The 22,381-nt window shown below is 47.9% G+C and overlaps 1 protein-coding gene across 2 annotated transcripts in view; it reads left to right on the top strand.

The window, feature by feature from the left end:
• The first annotated feature begins 7,956 nt into the window (after positions 1 to 7,956).
• Positions 7,957 to 22,381, top strand: part of LOC138657314 (retinol dehydrogenase 14-like) — a 50,494-nt gene continuing 36,069 nt past the window's right edge. The window contains exon 1 of one of the 2 annotated variants that reach the window (XM_069745025.1): positions 7,957 to 8,181. In XM_069745025.1, the coding sequence (XP_069601126.1) occupies positions 8,025 to 8,181 (157 nt within the window). In that variant the 5' untranslated portion in view covers positions 7,957 to 8,024. Of the gene's footprint in view, positions 8,182 to 16,593; positions 16,729 to 22,381 lie in introns of those variants that run through there. The other variant, XM_069745026.1, reaches the window with a different exon arrangement.

A 22,381-nucleotide genomic window follows, 5' to 3' on the forward strand; every position in this document is an offset into this window, starting at 1 on the left:
ATTACTGACACCACACCCACTAACAGATGACATCACTGACACCACACCCACTAACAGATGACATCACTGACACCACACCCTCTAACAGATGACATCACTGACACCACGCCCACTAACAGACAACATCACTGACACCACACCCACTAACAGATGACATCACTGACACCACACCCACTAACAGATGACATCACTGACACCACGCCCTCTAACAGATGACATCACTGACACCACACCCACTAACAGACGACATCACTGACACCACACCCACTAACATGACATCACTGACGCCACACCCACTAACAGATGACATCACTGACACCACACCCACTAACAGACGACATCACTGACACCACACCCACTAACAGATGACACCACACCCACTAACAGATGACATCACTGACACCACACCTTCTAACATGACATCACTGACACCACACCCACTAACATGACATCACTGACGCCACACCCACTAATAGATGACATCACTGACACCACACCCACTAACAGACGACATCACTGACACCACGCCCACTAACAGACTACATCACTGACACCACGCCCACTAACAGACGACATCACTGACACCACGTCCACTAACAGACGGCATTACTGACACCACGCCCACTAACAGACGACATCACTGACACCACGCCCACTAACAGACTACATCACTGACACCACACCCACTAATAGATGACATCACTGACACCACACCCACTAACAGACGACATCACTGACACCACACCCTCTAATAGACTACATCACTGACACCACACCCACTAACAGATGACATCACTGACACCACCCCCACTAACAGATGACATCACTGACACCACACCCACTAATAGATGACATCACTGACACCACCCCCACTAACAGATGACATCACTGACACCACGCCCACTAACAGATGACATCACTGACACCACACCCACTAACAGACGACATCACTGACACCACGCCCACTAACAGACTACATCACTGACACCACACCCACTAACAGACGACATCACTGACACCACACCCTCTAATAGATTACATCACTGACACCACACCCACTAACAGATGACATCACTGACACCACCCCCACTAACAGATGACATCACTGACACCACACCCACTAATAGATGACATCACTGACACCACCCCCACTAACAGATGACATCACTGGCACCACGCCCTCTAACAGATGACATCACTGACACCACACCCACTAACAGATGACATCACTGACACCACCCCCACTAACAGATGACATCACTGACACCACACCCACTAACAGATGACATCACTGACACCACTCCCACTAACAGATGACATCACTGACACCACACCCACTAACAGATGACATCACTGACACCACCCCCACTAACAGATGACATCACTGGCACCACGCCCTCTAACAGATGACATCACTGACACCACAACCACTAACAGATGACATCACTGACACCACCCCCACTAACAGATGACATCACTGACACCACCCCCACTAACAGATGACATCACTGACACCACGCCCTCTAACAGATGACATCACTGACACCACGCCCACTAACAGATGACATCACTGACACCACCCCCACTAACAGATGACATCACTGACACCACCCCCACTAGCAGATGACATAACTGACACCACAATGAAATGACAGAAAAAAGACTCGCACATCCAAACTAGTGTGAATAGGTGCATACCAGGAGCAGCTACCTCCATACATAAATATACAAAAAAAGGTTGCACTCTATCGTGCAAAAGCATGTCTAATATGAAATATATGAAATATGAATAGCAAAATGGCTTTTGAACATTAGGAAAATATTTAACCTATTCACACTAGTTTGGATGTGCGAGTCTTTTTTCTGTCATTTCTATGTTAGCTGACTGACTGCGCACTCCTCCCATCACCATGTGGTTTTTAATTGCATCTCGTCACACTTGGTCCCGGTCAACCCATAAGTAGGCTTTGCTGAACAGAGGTATCCACATTCACCCAGGCATACAGACATTGGCCTTCGATAAGTGTTCACATTTGGACAGGGAGATCAGGGACCCATCAGATTTATGAGACCACCTTGACGATTGGTTGATGGGCTCACACTATTTGATTATATCAAATTCTAACATGACATCACTGACGCCACACCCACTAACAGATGACATCACTGACACCACACCCACTAACAGACGACATCACTGACACCACGCCCACTAACAAACGACATCACTGACACCACGCCCACTAACAGACGACATCACTGACACCACGTCCACTAACAGACGACATTACTGACACCACACCCACTAACAGACGACATCACTGACACCACACCCACTAACAGACGACATCACTGACACCACACCCACTAACAGATGACATCACTGACACCACCCCCACTAACAGATGACATCACTGGCACCACGCCCTCTAACAGATGACATCAATCACACCACCCCCACTAACAGATGACATCACTGACACCACCCCCACTAACAGATGACATCACTGACACCACCCCCACTAACAGATGACATCACTGACACCACACCCACTAACAGATGACATCACTGACACCACACCCACTAACAGATGACATCACTGTCACCACCCCCACTAACAGATGACATCAATGACACCACCCCCACTAACAGATGACATCACTGACACCACGCCCACTAACAGATGACATCAATGACACCACGCCCACTAACAGACGACATCACTGACACCACGTCCACTAACAGACGACATTACTGACACCACACCCACTAACAGACGACATCACTGACACCACCCCCACTAACAGATGACATCACTGGCACCACGTCCACTAACAGACGACATCACTGACACCACCCCCACTAACAGATGACATCACTGACACCACCCCCACTAACAGATGACATCACTGGCACCACGTCCACTAACAGACGACATCACTGACACCACACCCACTAACAGATGACATCACTGACACCACCCCCACTAACAGATGACATCACTGGCATCACGTCCACTAACAGACGACATCACTGACACCACGTCCACTAACAGACGACATCACTGACACCACGTCCACTAACAGACGACATCACTGACACCACGCCCACTAACAGACGACATCACTGACACCACGTCCACTAACAGACGACATCACTGACACCACGTCCACTAACAGACGACATTACTGACACCACACCCACTAACAGACGACATCACTGACACCACGCCCACTAACAGACGACATCACTGACACCACGCCCACTAACAGACGACATCACTGACACCACACCCACTAACAGACGACATCACTGACACCACGCCCACTAACAGACGACATCACTGACACCACACCCACTAACAGACGACATCACTGACACCACACCCACTAACAGATGACATCACTGACACCACCCCCACTAACAGATGACATCACTGGCACCACGCCCTCTAACAGATGACATCAATCACACCACCCCCACTAACAGATGACATCACTGACACCACCCCCACTAACAGATGACATCACTGACACCACGCCCACTAACAGATGACATCACTGTCACCACCCCCACTAACAGATGACATCAATGACACCACCCCCACTAACAGATGACATCACTGACACCACCCCCACTAACAGATGACATCAATGACACCACCCCCACTAACAGATGACATCACTGACACCACACCCACTAACAGATGACATCACTGACACCACCCCCACTAACAGATGACATCACTGGCACCACGCCCTCTAACAGATGACATCAATCACACCACCCCCACTAACAGATGACATCACTGACACCACCCCCACTAACAGATGACATCACTGACACCACGCCCTCTAACAGATGACATCACTGACACCACGCCCACTAGCAGATGACATCACTGACACCACACCCACTAACAGACGACATTACTGACACCACACCCACTAACAGATGACATCACTGACACCACACCCACTAACAGATGAGATCACTGACACCACGCCCTCTAACAGATGACATCACTGACACCACGCCCACTAACAGACAACATCACTGACACCACACCCACTAACATGACATCACTGACGCCACACCCACTAACAGATGACATCACTGACACCACGCCCTCTAACAGATGACATCACTGACACCACACCCACTAACAGACGACATCACTGACACCACACCCACTAACATGACATCACTGACGCCACACCCACTAACAGATGACATCACTGACACCACACCCACTAACAGACAACATCACTGACACCACACCCACTAACAGATGACACCACACCCACTAACAGATGACATCACTGACACCACACCCTCTAACATGACATCACACCCTCTAACATGACATCACTGACACCACACCCACTAACATGACATCACTGACGCCACACCCACTAACAGATGACATCACTGACACCACACCCACTAACAGACGACATAACTGACACCACACCCACTAACAGACGACATCACTGACACCACGCCCACTAACAGACGACATCACTGACACCACACCCACTAACAGACGACATCACTGACACCACGCCCACTAACAGACGACATCACTGACACCACACCCACTAACAGACTACATCTCTGACACCACGCCCACTAACAGACGACATCACTGACACCACGCCCACTAACAGACGACATCACTGACACCACACCCACTAACAGACGACATCACTGACACCACGCCCACTAACAGACGACATCACTGACACCACACCCACTAACAGACTACATCTCTGACACCACGTCCACTAACAGACGACATCACTGACACCACGCCCACTAACAGACGACATCACTGACACCACACCCACTAGCAGACGACATCACTGACACCACGCCCACTAACAGACGACATCACTGACACCACACCCACTAGCAGACGACATTACTGACACCACACCCACTAACAGATGACATCACTGACACCACACCCACTAACAGACGACATCACTGACACCACCCCCACTAACAGATGACATCACTGATACCACGCCCTCTAACAGATGACATCACTGACACCACGCCCACTAGCAGATGACATCACTGACACCACACCCACTAACAGACGACATTACTGACACCACACCCACTAACAGATGACATTACTGACACCACCCCCACTAACAGATGACATCACTGATACCACGCCCACTAACAGACGACATCACTGACACCACACCCACTAGCAGACGACATTACTGACACCACACCCACTAACAGATGACATCACTGACACCACACCCACTAACAGACGACATTACTGACACCACACCCACTAACAGATGACATCACTGACACCACACCCACTAACAGACGACATCACTGACACCACCCCCACTAACAGATGACATCACTGATACCACGCCCTCTAACAGATGACATCACTGACACCACGCCCACTAGCAGATGACATCACTGACACCACACCCACTAACAGACGACATTACTGACACCACACCCACTAACAGATGACATCACTGACACCACCCCCACTAACAGATGACATCACTGACACCACGCCTTCTAACAGATGACATCACTGACACCACGCCCACTAGCAGATGACATCACTGACACCACGCCCACTAACAGACGACATTACTGACACCACACCCACTAACAGATGACATCACTGACACTACACCCACTAAAAGATGACATCACTGACACCACGCCCTCTAACAGATGACATCACTGACACCACCCCCACTAACAGATGACATCACTGACACCACGCCCTCTAATAGATGACATCACTGACACCACGCCCACTAACAGATGACATCACTGACACCACACCCACTAACAGATGACATCACTGACACCACCCCCACTAACAGATGACATCACTGACACCACGCCCTCTAATAGATGACATCACTGACACCACGCCCACTAGCAGATGACATCACTGACACCACACCCACTAACAGATGACATCACTTACACCACACCCACTAACAGATGACATCACTGACACCACGCCCACTAGCAGATGACATCACTGACACCACCCCCACTAGCAGATGACATCACTGACACCACGCCCACTAACAGATGACATCACTGACACCACGCCCACTAGCAGATGACATCACTGACACCATGCCCACTAGCAGATGACATCACTGACACCACGCCCACTTGCAGATGACATCACTGACACCACCCCCACTAGCAGATGACATCACTGACACCACGCCCACTAACAGATGACATCACTGACACCACGCCCTCTAACAGATGACATCACTGACACCACACCCACTAACAGACGACATTACTGACACCACACCCACTAACAGATGACATCACTGACACCACACCCACTAACAGACGACATCACTGACACCACCCCCACTAACAGATGACATCACTGACACCACGCCCTCTAACAGATGACATCACTGACACCACGCTCACTAGCAGATGACATCACTGACACCACACCCACTAACAGACGACATTACTGACACCACACCCACTAACAGATGACATCACTGACACCACCCCCACTAACAGATGACATCACTGACACCACGCCCTCTAACAGATGACATCACTGACACCACGCCCACTAGCAGATGACATCACTGACATCACGCCCACTAACAGACGACATTACTGACACCACACCCACTAACAGATGACATCACTGACACTACACCCACTAACAGATGACATCACTGACACCACGCCCTCTAACAGATGACATCACTGACACCACGCCCACTAGCAGATGACATCACTGACACCACGCCCACTAACAGATGACATCACTGACACCACGCCCACTAACAGATGACATCACTGACACCACGCCCACTAGCAGATGACATCACTGACACCACGCCCACTAGCAGATGACATCACTGACACCACGCCCACTTGCAGATGACATCACTGACACCACCCCCACTAGCAGATGACATCACTGACACCACGCCCACTAACAGATGACATCACTGACACCACGCCCTCTAACAGATGACATCACTGACACCACGCCCACTAGCAGATGACATCACTGACACCACCCCACTAACAGATGACATCACTGACACCACGCCCTCTAACAGATGACATCACTGACACCACGCCCACTAACAGATGACATCACTGACACCACGCCCACTAGCAGACGACATCACTGACACCACGCCCACTAGCAGATGACATCACTGACACCACACCCACTAACAGATGACATCACTGACACCACACCCACTAACAGATGACATCACTGACACCACACCCACTAACAGATGACATCACTGACACCACGCCCACTAGCAGATGACATCACTGACACCACGCCCACTAACAGATGACATCACTGACACCACGCCCACTAGCAGATGACATCACTGACACCACGCCCACTAACAGATGACATCACTGACACCACGCCCACTAGCAGATGACATCACTGACACCACGCCCACTAACAGATGACATCACTGACACCACGCCCACTAACAGATGACATCACTGTGAGTATTAGATGTGCTGATCTTGGGCTTCTGTCTTTGGGCCCCTCGCAGTCAGATAGATACCAGGTGGCCATACTGCGGAGATTGGTGCCGTTGATTTTCCGTCCATCACAGGGAACTGTTTACACCAGATGCCACTGTAACAAACCCTCAGCTCAGACTTGCACTCGCCGGGTACTGACCAATGCGCAGTGTTCTCATTCATTGACAGTAAGCAGAGGTTTTCTAAACGCTGCGTTTTCTTGTGCGGTTTTTCCACAGTGATGACGTCGGCTGCGGTCTGTGCTGTGCGTGTGCAGCTGCGCTCCGGAGAGGAGAGTGTTAATGCTGCCGTGTAATCAGGCCTTGGACCTTGTTATTGGCAGACTGCAGATTACAGGCAGCTGTGCCCACAACAGAGCAGGCGGCTCTAGGACCCAGCAGCTCAGCAGGTGCAGAGTGCAGAGCAGGTTGTGCAGCGCACTCGTCCCAGCACTCAGTCGCTGCCGGTCATGGAGCTGCTGTCAGTCCTCAGTCACCCGGCCTGGTTCCTGTGCTCCGTGGTCCTGGCCGTGGTGCTGCGCCTACAGAGGAAGGGAAGCTGGGAGCCACGGAAATGCTACGCTGACCTGACGGGGAAAACCGCCATCGTGACTGGAGCTAACACCGGTGAGTAATAAACCGCCACACGTACAGTACTGTGCTGGAAAAGTGCTGCAGAGTCCGAAGGGTTGATAGTTTATCGTTAGCAACAAAGTGACAGAAGGGAAAGGGACATCCCATCAGTATCTGCTGATCGCCCATCACCTCCGTCATCAGTATCTGGTGATTGCCCATCACCTCCGTCATCAGTATCTGGTGACCGCCCATCACCTCCACCATCAGTATCTGCTGATCGCCCATCGCCTCCGTCATCAGTATCTGCTGATCGCCCATCACCTCCACCATCAGTATCTGCTGATCGCCCATCGCCTCCATCATCAGTATCTGGTGATTGCCCATCACCTCCGTCATCAGTATCTGCTGATCGCCCATCACCTCCATCATCAGTATCTGGTGATTGCCCATCACCTCCGTCATCAGTATCTGCTGATCGCCCATCACCTCCGTCATCAGTATCTGGTGATTGCCCATCACCTCCATCATCAGTATCTGGTGATCGCCCATCTCCTCCATCATCAGTATCTGGTGACCGTCCATTGCCTCCATCATCAGTATCTGGTGACCGCCCATCACCTCCGTCATCAGTGTCTGGTGATCGCCCATCACCTCCATCATCAGTATCTGGTGACCGCCCATCACCTCTATCATCAGTATCTGGTGATCGCCCGTCACCTCCGTCATCAGTACCTGGTGGCCGCCCATCACCTCCATCATCAGTATCTGGTGACCGCCCATCACCTCTATCATCAGTATCTGGTGATCGCCCGTCACCTCCGTCATCAGTATCTGGTGACCGCCCATCACCTCCATCATCAGTATCTGGTGACCGCCCGTCTCCTCCATCCTCAGTATCTGGTGACCGCCCATCACCTCCATCATCAGTATCTGGTGATCGCCCGTCTCCTCCATCATCAGTACCTGGTGATCGCCCATCACCTCCATCATCAGTATCTGGTGACCGCCCATCACCTCCGTCATCAGTATCTGGTGATCGCCCATCACCTCCATCATCAGTATCTGGTGACCGCCCATCACCTCTATCATCAGTATCTGGTGATCGCCCGTCACCTCCGTCATCAGTACCTGGTGGCCGCCCATCACCTCCATCATCACTACCTGGTGACATATTGTACGTCATGTTAGTGGTAAAATATATTTGATATAACTTGTTTTTATTTGTGAAAAAAAATGGAAATTTGGCCAAAAATTTTGAAAATTTTGCAATTTTCAAACTTTTAATTTTTGTGCCCATAAATCACAGAGATGTCACACAGAATAGTTAATGAATCACATTTCCCACATGTCGACTTTACAGCAGCACAATTTTGAAAACATAATATTTTGTTAGGAAGTTATAAGGGTTAAAAGTCGACCAGCGATTTCTCATTTTTCCAACAAAATTTACAAACAATTTTTTTCAGGGACCATCTCACACTTGAAGTCACTTTGAGGGGTCTATATGATAGAAAATACCCAAAAGTGACACCATTCTAAAAACTGCACCCCTCAAGGTGCTCAAAACCACAATCAGAAAGTTTATTAACCCTCCAGGTACTTCACGAAAACTAAAGCAATGTGGAAAGGAAAAATTAACATTCAACTTTTTGCACAAAAAAATTACTTTAGACCCCCAATTTTTTTGTTTTCCCAAGGGTATTAGGAGAAAATGGACCACAAAAGTTGTTGTGCAATTTCTCCTGATTATGCTGATGCCCATATGTGGGGGTAAACCACTGTTTGGGCGCATGGCAGAGCTTAGAAGGGAAGGAGCGCCGTTTGACTTTTTGAACGCAAAATTGTCTGGAATCAATGGCAGCGCCACATCGCGTTTGCAGAGCCCCTGATGTACCTAAACAGTGGAAACCCCCACAAGTGACCCCATTTTGGAAACCACACCCCTCAAAGATTTTATACATGGGTCTGGTGAGTATTTTTAACCGACAGGTACAACACAGGGTTTGATAACATTAGCTTGTCATATTAAATATGGTGTCATTAGTGTTGAGCACAAGTACTCGCTACTTCAGTTTGCAGCGGGTGCTCGGGTATTCACCGAATATCATGGATGCTTGAGTGACATGCTCGAGTCCCTGCCCCCCATGTTTAGTGGCTGTTAGACACCCCCCCAAAAAAACATGCAAACCAGAGCACCCAATGCAAACTCAAGCAGCGATCACTTGTGCTCAACACTAGCCGGCATATCATAATCATTTTTTTGCTTTTGAAAAACCCCACTTCTAATCCCAACCCTAATACAGTCCTAACTCCAACGCTAACACAACCCTGTCCCCAACCCTAACACAACCCTAACTTCAACCCTAAGACAACCCTGTGCCCAATCCTAGCACGACCCTAAAGTCAACACAACCCTAACCCCAACCTTAACACAACCCTAAATCCCACCTTAACACAGCCTCAACCCTAACTCTAACTCAAACACAACCCTAACTTCAACCCTAACACAATCCTAAACCCAACCCCAACCCTAACACAACCCTAAAGCCAACCCTAACATAGCCCCAACCCTAACCCTAACACAACCCTAACCCCAACCTTAAAACAACCCTAAATCCCACCTTAACACAGCCTCAACCCTAACTCTAACTCGAACACAACTCTAACTCGAACACAACCCTAACTTCAACCCTAACACAATCCTAAATCCAACCCCAACCCTAACACAATCCTAGCCCCAACTCTAAACCTAACACAACCCTAACCCCAACACAACCCTAACCCCAACCTTAACACAACCCTAAATCCCACCCTAACACAGCCTCAACCCTAACTCTAACTCAAACACAACCCTAACTTCAACCCTAACACAATCCTAACCCTAAACCTAACACAACCCTAAAGCCAACCCTAACATAGCCCCAACCCTTATCCTAACACAACCCTAACCCTAAACCTAACACAACCCTAACCCTACCCTAAACCCAACCTTAACACAACCCTAAACCCAACCTTAACACAACCCTAAATCCCACCCTAACACAGCCTCAACCCTAACTCTAACTCGAACACAACCCTAACTTCAACCCTAACACAATCCTAAACCCAACCCCAACCCTAACACAACCCTAAAGCCAACCCTAACACAGCCCCTATCTATAGACATTAATATGGAGAAAGTATGTGCCCCCCACATCCACCTCCGGGGGCTTCACTGTCCTCATCTACATCCATAGACATTAATATGGAGAAAGTATGTGCCCCCCACATCCACCTCCGGGGGCTTCTGTGTCCTCATCTACATCCATAGACATTAATATGGAGAAAGTATGTGCCCCCCACATCCACCTCCGGGGGCTTCTGTGTCCTCATTTACATCCATTGTCATGAAAGCCCTCTCACACAAGAGAGCCGGGGATGTGGTTATCCCCCCGCAGTCACCAATCTGTGATGGCGCTTACACAGTCACAGGTCACTGGCACCCCTTTACTCTCAGGTCAGTCAGGGAACTGCACCTTGGATAAGTAGTCGCCGGAGAGGCTACCCTGTCACGTACTGGTATTCGGGGCACTCTGCAATGAGGCTGGTATATAAATATATCACTTACTCTCATACCAATCTCAGAAATAACTGCAAAAAGCAATAGTGTTGAGTAACCATACCATAAACATACCCTCTGGGTCCACAAGTAGAATCAGCTATGGAGGATATCCATTATTAAAACATAACTTTTAATAATGTGCGATTAAAATATATCGTACACCCAACAAAAGGCACAAACAAAAACAAAGTGCTCAAGTGAACCAGTGCTAAAGAATAAAAATTGGATTGGTCTCCCCAATAAGGACGGACAAGTAGTAGTATACGTCCCAGTCTCTCCAACTGAAGGAGCATGGTCCGGGGCTGTAGAAAAGGGGGTAGGGTTCAATAGTGCTGTCTACCCTGTATACCCCTCTGTAACTCCTGTCCTTACAAGGACAGGCCCCAAGTGGACCCTACTATGGACAACCACCACAACAGGAGTGTAGATGAAACAAGGTTCCTTTTTCTCCCTACGCGTTTCAACTCCGGTCCCGGAGAATCATCAGGGGAGTTTAAATGGAAATACGTGCCAATGGGCACAAAGAGTCCAAACAGAAGTCCGTATATGTCATGGGTCCTGCAGTGGCTGGTGCCCCAGAGCTGAGATCACTGTCTGTGTCCGCAGTCTTAAATGAATCCTCACCACCGACTCAAGAGAATCTCTTTTTAAGCAAAAAAGCCCGCCCCTAATGGATGACGTAAGTAAGCTTGTAACTAATAGGGTGCAAAGCGGCTTCCCTGTGCACCGCAAGCGTTACAGAAAAATGGAGGTGTATACTCACAGCACGTATAGCCGATGGTGTGTCAGCCCGGTAGTTGCGTCTTTGTGCAAGGGGCGCATGTGTACCGGAAGTTCTGACGCCATATTGAATACGTCACATCCTGGCCGGAAAAGCCTATTACCCCGGCCTAAGAGCTCAACAAGGTGGAACGCAGAATGACCGGATGTAGCGACGCCGTGTTGCATGCGTCACTTACTAGTTAGTGCCGGTCCCCAGTGTTCACGATAATAGGACTGGAACACTGAAACACCGAGGCCAAAAATACCAGACCATCGGTGCAGCCATAAAAATTATTGGAACAGGGTCCACGGTGTGTTACAATCGCTGAGCGAGCAACAAGAGGGAGGAGGTCTCCTCGGGCAAATTGCCATATATATCAAGGCCAAAATGAATGATACACTCGGTACCGGGTCAAACATCCAGAAGGACCATGTTCCTTCAGTTGGAGAGACTGGGAAGTATACTGCTACATGTCCGTCCTTATTGGGGAGACCAATCCAATTTTTATTCTTTAGCACTGGTTCACTTGAGCACTTTGTTTTTGTTTGTGTCTTTTGTTGGGTGTTCGATATATTTTAATCGCATATTATTAAAAGTTATGTTTTAATAATGGATATCCTCCATAGCTGATTCTACAATCTCAGAAATAAATCTAATTTTCACCCCATTCATGAGTATTCAAATGCAATGGAGACATTTATGAAGGGAGTTACTGAAGATATCCGAAAGCTTAAATCAACAACAATACACAAAAGCAGAAAAACCAACCTTACTCCCCAAGAAACACAAGCGTTAAAGACTTTACAAAATAACCATCAAATTGTTATCTGCCCGGCAGACAAAGGGGGTAGTATAGTAATCCTGGACCACACTCAATATCACAGTGAAGCCAGTAGAATATTAGGAGATGGCAAAACTTACACCAAAATTCCCCACGATCCTACCAATACTTTTCTTCAAGAATTAAATTATTTAGTCCTAAGCGGATAGTGGAATTATTACCAAGAAGGAAGTTGAATTCATCTATATTCACCATCTCAAATTGGCCATTTTTCATTACGAAAGGTGCAGAAATGCACAACAAATCCCCCAGGCCGCCCCATAATCTCGGGGATTAGATGTCTTACATCTAACCTTTCCAAATATGTGCAAACCTCTTTTACCTGCTTATCTGAAAGACACCAAACACATACTACAAATCCTAAAGAACTTTGTATGGAAGGAAGATTATATTACGGGGACACTAGACGTAACTTCGTTGTATACGGTCATAGAACATGGAAAAGGCTGTGAAGCCTAAGTTTTTCTTAAACTCTTTTAGAACTATACCTGGTGACTAGGTTCAATTTATCAGAGAATTTATGAATTTTATTTTAACCCATATTTTTTTTGAATATGAGAGATTTTTATCTCCAGCAATGGGGAACTGCCATGGGGACCACGTTCACGCCCAGTTATGCCAACCTTTACGTAGGCCTGTGGGATCATTTACACATATACAACAACACTTGAGCTGTACTGACAGCCAATTAAAGGTCAACCAAAATTTTTAAATCACCAAAAAAACTTTATATACTTATGATGATACAGATAAAATACAACTATTTATTAATATACCATTAAAACCATGCCACAAATACAACCAAATAGTCACATAGAACACCCAACCGTGCACTCTAGATAGCCCTGCCAAACAGAACCTCTTTGTGCTGCCTACCTATCAGTGGAGGTTGGCACCCTAAACACAGATACGAGAATGGCGCCCCCACTCACTGTCTACATATCAAGGCCTCCTGATGATCCGCTGGGGTGAAACACGTAGAGGCGTATGAAACATCAAATACTGATAAGTATCGGTCTCACCCTCTGTTTATCATGCATGCTATCTAAACATTAGGCTATCTTCGGCTGAAGATTAGCACAAGTTTGCCTGCATTTTCTTGTGCCTTGTCAGTTTTGTATATTCACACAGTTTCTGACCACTATCAGTCTGGGACTAAATAATAGGGTCTCCCAGGGTCAGTCGTCGCTGAGTGGGGGCGCCACTTCCGCTGACCAGTAGGGTGCCAACCTCCACAGCCAGGCAGGCTGCACAGCAGCAGGGTACAGAGGTAGTGAGGCCCATTTTTAATACACGAGCACTTTTTTGTTATGCACATTGTTGGTTTTCTGTCCGTGTATCTCACCCTGCCACAAACCTAGCTGATACATACAAATATATATACGTATGTATGTACAATTAGCCATTAAGTCTGCCAATCTTTTCCTGTCTGGTATACGTGACACCGGTACTAGGATCCATACTAGGAGATATAGGGACAGCCGACGGTGAGTGGGGGCGCCATTCTCGTATCTGTGTTTAGGGTGCCAACCTCCACTGATAGGTAGGCAGCACAAATAGGTTCTGCTTGGCAGGGCTATCTAGCGTGCACGGTTGTGTGTTCTATGTGACTATTTGGTTGTATTTGTGGCATGGTTTTAATGGTATATTAATAAATAGTTATCATTTACACATATACCCACAGTGCGAGCTGGGTGCGGACCTGGTCCTATGGACACGTTTATTGATGATATATTTTTTTATTTGGTCAGGAGACTCAACTTCTTTGTCAATGTTTTTAGAGTCTATTAATAAAAATGATTTTTATTTACATTTTACATCCACCGTTAGTAAAGAGTCCCTCAGTTTTTTTTTAGATCTGACCATTTTTATTCAGAACAATGACATATGCACATGTTCATTCACCAAACCAACAGACAGTAACAGTTATATCCCCCTAAATAGCTGACATTTACCCCAATGGCTACTAAATATCCCAAGGGGGCAATTTATCCGTTTGCATCGCAACTGTACCAGGGACACACACTTTGAAGAAGCTAACCATTTAAAAGATAAATTCATAGAAAAAGGATACTCAGAAGATTTTTTTAGATAGATTCAAAGAGGATGTGGGGAAAACACCAAGAGTCATAAAATTAATAAACTACAAGAGGGGACTTTTCTAAATATTCCAATCATTTTACAATATAACCCCCAGGATTATGTATTCAAAAAAATCATTAAGAAACATTGGAACATGTTGAAAGAAGATACAATTCTGGGGAATTATTACCACGCCAACCAATCTTCATATATAGAAAAGCCAGAAATATTGGCGACATTACCGCCGGTCTGATCACTCCATGCGTGGAGCTGAAAGGGTTATTTCCATGCAGGAAATGCCAAGTATGTCACACGCTAAAACCTAATAAAAGAACTTGTTTCCAACAGGATCACAAAGCAGTAAAAATCAAAGATTCTATTTCCCGTGACCCTAAAGGATTTATTGCATTGAGTGCCCATCTCATAAAAAATACATAGAAGGATTGGGGAACATATTAACAATATAACTAAGAAAACAGCGGATCATCCTCAGTCAAAACACGACCTAGAGAAACATGGGGGGAATATTAAAGGGACACAAGTATGGGGCATACAAATTGTGTAGAAAGACTGGAGGGGGCGACTACATTAAGGAAATGCCACGTATAGAGACCGAAAGGATCTTCAAAGTAAATACAGGCCAACCGCATGGTCTAAACAATGATGCTCATATTATTTACGGTGTTTCTCACATTTCTAACTTCTGAAAATTAAGCCTCCAAAAACATTAGTTATTATACCAGCATTCACCTTGGATAATCTTATGCAACATTTACTTCTTGCGGAATTATCATATTCCAGACTTTTCTGCAGAGAGTGTGGTGGAAGATCACCCGCCTCTTTGCACTTTTTTCTATTATATATCTTCCATTATACTTTAGTCACTAATACTTTCTTATGTTCACCATTCCAATTTGCATGCGGGGACCCATGGAGACTTGTGATCTAAAGTACACAGGCTGGTGTTCAGGTGTCAGTACAGCTGAGCCGCCAGTGCCCGGGGACGGTACATGACTTTCTGTAACAGACCTTCCCCTGCAGGCACTATTACCTCCTTGTGCTCGGCGTTCTACAGACACGAGGAAGGCGCGCTGCTATATGTGTTTAGCTGTCAGCCCTCGGGTGACAGCTTGGAGAGCTGCGAGAGCCTGGGGTGTAGAAACATCGCCTCCTGACATCTTTTCCCGCAGCTGCTCTCACTCAACGCCTTCGAACCGCCGACCTACCCAGCTTTTCTCATACACGTCCCCAGCTTTTCTTAAATGCAGCCCAGACCGTCCATTCAACAAGGGAACACCCTCAGCTACAAAGGTAACTTCATTTATGCATCACTTATTTCTGCTGAACCGCCGCACGACCAGCTCTACCCTCTCCTCCTGTATCCTCACCCATCCCCTGCAGACTGTGAGTCCTCGCGGGCAGGGTCCTCCCTCCTCCTGTATCCTCACCCATCCCCTGCAGACTGTGAGTCCTCGCGGGCAGGGTCCTCCCTCCTCCTGTATCCTCACCCATCCCCTGCAGACTGTGAGTCCTTGCGGGCAGGGTCCTCCCTCCTCCTGTATCCTCACCCATCCCTTGTAGATTGTGAGCCCTCGCGAGCAGGGTCCTCTCTCCTCCTGTATCCTCACCCATCCCCTGCAGACTGTGAGTCCTTGCGGGCAGGGTCCTCCCTCCTCCTGTATCCTCACCCATCCCCTGCACACTGTGAGCCCTCGCGGGCAGGGTCCTCCCTCCTAGTGTATCCTCACCCATCCCTTGTAGACTGTGAGCCGTCGTGGGCAGGGTCCTCTCTCCTCCTGTATTCTCACCCATCCCTTGTAGATTGTGAGCCCTCGCGGGCAGGGTCCTCTCTCCTCCTGTATCCTCACCCATCCTTTGTAGATTGTGAGCCCTCGTGGGCAGGGTCCTCTCTTCTCCTGTATTCTCACCCATCCCTTGTAGATTGTGAGCCCTCGCGGGCAGGGTCCTCTCTCCTCCTGTATCCTCACCCATCCCTTGTAGATTGTGAGCCCTCGCGGGCAGGGTCCTCTCTCCTCCTGTATCCTCACCCATCCCTTGTAGATTGTGAGCCCTCGCGAGCAGGGTCCTCCCTCCTCCTGTATCCTCACCCATCCCCTGCACACTGTGAGCCCTCGTGGGCAGGGTCCTCCCTCCTAGTGTATCCTCACCCATCCCTTGTAGACTGTGAGCCTTCGCGGGCAGGGTCCTCTCTCCTCCTGTATTCTCACCCATCCCTTGTAGATTGTGAGCCCTCGTGGGCAGGGTCCTCCCTTCTCCTGTATCCTCACCCATCCCTTGTAGATTGTGAGCCCTCGTGGGCAGGGTCCTCCCTCCTCCTGTATCCTCACTCATCCCCTGCAGACTGTGAGCCGTCGCGGGCAGGGTCCTCCCTCCTCCTGTATCCTCACCCATCCCCTCCAGACTGTGAGACCTCGTGGGCAGGGTCCTCCCTCCTCCTCCTGTATCCTCACCCATCCCCTGCAGACTGTGAGCCGTCGCGGGCAGGGTCCTCCCTCCTCCTGTATCCTCACTCATCCCCTCCAGACTGTGAGACCTCGTGGGCAGGGTCCTCCCTCCTCCTCCTGTATCCTCACCCATCCCTTGTAGACTGTGAGCGCTTGCGGGCAGGGTTCTCCCTCCTCCTGTATCCTCACTCATCCCCTCCAGACTGTGAGACCTCGCGGGCAGGGTCCTCCCTCCTCCTCCTGTATCCTCACCCATCCCTTGTAGACTGTGAACGCTCGCGGGCAGGGTTCTCCCTCCTCCTGTATCCTCACTCATCCCCTCCAGACTGTGAGACCTCGCGGGCAGGGTCCTCCCTCCTCCTCCTGTATCCTCACCCATCCCTTGTAGACTGTGAGCGCTCGCGGGCAGGGTTCTCCCTCCTCCTGTATCCTCACTCATCCCCTCCAGACTGTGAGACCTCGCGGGCAGGGTCCTCCCTCCTCCTCCTGTATCCTTACCCATCCCCTGCAGACTGTGAGCCCTCGCGGGCAGGGTTCTCCCTCCTCCTGTATCCTCACCCATCCCCTGCAGACTGTGAGCCGTCGTGGGCAGGGTTCTCTCTCCTCCTGTATCCTCACCCATCCTCTCCAGACTGTGAGCCCTCGCGAGCAGGGTCCTCTCTCTCTCTGTACTTGTGTGTGCCTTGTTTTGCTCATGTTTATTGTGCTTGTCTATATTTGCCCCTTTTCACATGTAAAGCGCCATGGAATAAATGGCACTATATAAATGTATAATAATAATGCATCATAGTGGTGTCGTTCAAGGGTACAACTCGTCTCGCGAGGAGCTGGCCCTCACATGGCCATATTGACCAACAAATAAAAGGGTTATGGCTCTGGGAAGAAGGGGAGCAAAAAATGAAGATGCAAAACCAAAAATACATCAGGTCGTTAAGGGGATAAAGATGTTTTTTTAAAGCAAACTTAAAAACATGGGAGCTAGGTAGCAGTCAGATTGGGGTAGTGCGCCAAGAGAAATGGCGCAGCACAGGAGAAGTCTTGGAGACGGAGTTGGGAGGTTCAAATTATGGTTGATGTTGGGTCTTAAGTCCGTTTCATATGGAGAGGACAACCCAATCACCTCCAAGACTTCTCCTGAATATCCCCCATCCTCTGGAATTCTGTGCCCCAACACGTCCGGTTATCCACCACATTTGGATCCTTCAAACGGAACCTGAAAACCCATCTCTATAAAGAAGCTTACAGCCTGTAATGACCACACGGCCACCCAACACCATTGGAGCTACTGCAACCCCGACCTCCTGTCTCCTTCCCCATAATCCTGTAGAATGTAAGCCCACAAGGGCAGGGTCCTCGCCCCTCTGTACCAGTCTGTAATTGTTAGTTTTGTTTACTGTAAGTGATATTTGTATTTTGTATGTAACCCCTCCTCATGTACAGCACCATGGAATCAATGGTGCTATATAAATAATAATAATGCATCATATGGTTACTTATGTCTAATACACTTAACCACTTTTGACTACTGCTGATAGCATTGACGGTCTTTAATATACTGGGGTCGTTAGGAAAGGATTGCAGGGACCTGTCTTTATTCCTTCTGTTTGCTCTGTTCTTATACCTTAGAGTCCCGGATTCCTGGTTGATCTGCAATATCAGTGCCAATATTTTAATTCATTACCACTTTTGGGCATCCGACAACAATAATAGCTATTCCTCACATTGGGGCTCCAAGGGCAAACATAAAGATAATGTTGCCCTTGAACTCTTCCTTCTTGTGTGAGGACAGATCATATACTTTGTTTGGCATATACAGTACGTAGATCTGGGGATTTATTATGATGGAATATAGGCTGAACTGGATGGACAAATGTCTTTTTTCGGCCTTACTAACTATGTTACTATGTTACTATGTTACAGACCAAAAGTTTGGACACACCTTCTCATTTAAAGGTTTTTCTGTATTGTCATGACTATGAAAATTGTACATTCACACTGAAGGCATCAAAACTATGAATTAACACATGTGGAATTATATACTTAACAAAAAAGTGTGAAACAACTGAAATTATGTCTTATATTCTAGGTTCTTCAAAGTAGCCACCTTTTGCTTTGATGACTGCTTTGCGCACTCTTGGCATTCTCTTGATGCGCTTTAAGAGGTAGTCACAGGAAATGGTTTCCACTTCTCAATGTGCCCTGTATGTGCCCCCCACTGTTGTGAATTCTGTGGCAGAGCTCCCTCCTGTGGTCACAAGTGGTACTTCGGCTGATTCTCTCTGTGAGCTTCCGTTGGTGGAGGAAAGTGGTACTGCGGCTTCTGAGTTTCCTTCCTCAGGTGATGTGGTGAAGTCGTTAGGTGCTGCTCTATTTAACTCCGCCTAGTGCTTTGATCCTGGCCTCCAGTCAATGTTCTAGTATTGGACCTGTTTCCTCCTGGATCGTTCCTGTGGCCTGCTGCTCTGCATAGCTAAGTTTTGCTTTGCTTTATTGTTTGCTGTTTTTTTCCTGTCCAGCTTGTATATTTGTTTTTTCCTGCTTGCTGGAAGCTCTGGGACGCAGAGGGTGTACCTCGGTGCCGTTAGTTCGGTACGGAGGGTCTTTTTGCCCCCTTTGCGTGGTTTTTGTAGGGTTTTGTGTTGACCGCAAAGTTACCTTTCCTATCCTCGCTCTGTTCAGAAAGTCGGGCCTCACTTTGCTAAATCTATTTCATCTCTACGTTTGTCTTTTCATCTTACTCACAGTCATTATATGTGGGGGTTGCCTTTTCCTTTGGGGTATTTCTCTGAGGCAAGGTAGGCTTATTTTCTATCTTCAGGCCAGCTAGTTTCTCAGGCTGTGCCGAGTTGCATAGGGAGCGTTAGGCGCAATCCACGGCTGCCTCTAGTGTGGTTGGAGAGGATTAGGGATTGCGGTCAGCAGAGTTCCCACGTCTCAGAGCTCGTTCAATGTTTTGGGGTTATTGTCAGATCACTGTATGTGCTCTGACCTCTATGTCCATTGTGGTACTGAATTACCTTTTCATAACAGTACTGGAGGCCAAAAGTACTAATGATTCTCAATAGAGGGAAAAAAGAAGTTCTGAGACCATTTTTTTTTCTCTGCACTGTGTTTTGCCTTTTTTTTCCCCTAGACATTTGGGTGGTTCAGGACACAGGTGTAGCGATGGACATTAAAGGTCTGTCTTCATGTGTGGATCAGCTCTCGGCAAGAGTACAAAAGATTCAAGACACTATTGATCAGAAATCTATGTTAGAACCAAGAATTCCTATTCCTGATTTGTTTTTTGGAGATAGAACTAAATTTCTGAGTTTCAAAAATAATTGTAAACTGTTTCTGGCTTTGAAACCTCGCTCCTCTGGTGACCCAGTTCAACAAGTTAGGATCATTATTTCTTTTTTACGTGGTGACCCTCAGGACTGGGCATTTTCCCTTGCGCCAGGAGATCCTGCATTGAGTAATGTTGATGCGTTTTTTCTGGCGCTTGGATTGCTGTACGATGAACCTAATTCAGTGGATCAGGCAGAGAAAAATTTGCTGGCTCTGTGTCAGGGTCAGGATGAGATCGAGGTATATTGTCAGAAATTTAGAAAGTGGTCCGTACTCACTCAATGGAATGAAGGTGCGCTCGCAGCTATTTTCAGAAAGGGTCTCTCTGAAGCCCTTAAGGATGTCATGGTGGGATTTCCTATGCCTGCTGGTCTGAATGAGTCTATGTCTTTGGCCATTCAGATCGGTCGACGCTTGCGTGAGCATAAATCTGTGCACCATTTGGCGGTATTACCTGAGCTTAAACCTGAGCCTATGCAGTGCGATAGGACTTTGACCAGAGTTGAACGGCAAGAACACAGACGTCTGAATGGGCTGTGTTTCTACTGTGGTGAGTCCACTCATGCTATCTCTGATTGTCCTAAGCGCACTAAGCGGTTCGCTAGGTCTGCCACCATTGGTACGGTACAGTCAAAATTTCTTCTGTCCGTTACCTTGATCTGCTCTTTGTCATCGTATTCTGTCATGGCATTTGTGGATTCAGGCGCTGCCCTGAATTTGATGGACTTGGAGTATGCTAGGCGTTGTGGGTTTTTCTTGGAGCCCTTGCAGTGTCCTATTCCATTGAGAGGAATTGATGCTACGCCTTTGGCCAAGAATAAGCCTCAGTACTGGACCCAGCTGACCATGTGCATGGCTCCTGCACATCAGGAGGTTATTCGCTTTCTGGTTTTGCATAATCTGCATGATGTGGTCGTTTTGGGGTTGCCATGGCTACAAGTCCATAATCCAGTATTAGATTGGAAATCCATGTCTGTGTCCAGCTGGGGTTGTCAGGGGGTACATGATGATGTCCCATTTCTGTCTATTTCGTCATCCACCCCTTCTGAGGTCCCAGAATTCATGTCTGATTACCGGGATGTATTTGATGAGCCCAAGTCCGATACCCTACCTCCGCATAGGGATTGTGATTGTGCTATCGATTTGATTCCTGGTAGTAAATTCCCAAA

The sequence above is a fragment of the Ranitomeya imitator genome, chromosome 1 (assembly GCF_032444005.1).
Source record: "Ranitomeya imitator isolate aRanImi1 chromosome 1, aRanImi1.pri, whole genome shotgun sequence".
Taxonomy (NCBI): domain Eukaryota; kingdom Metazoa; phylum Chordata; class Amphibia; order Anura; family Dendrobatidae; genus Ranitomeya; species Ranitomeya imitator.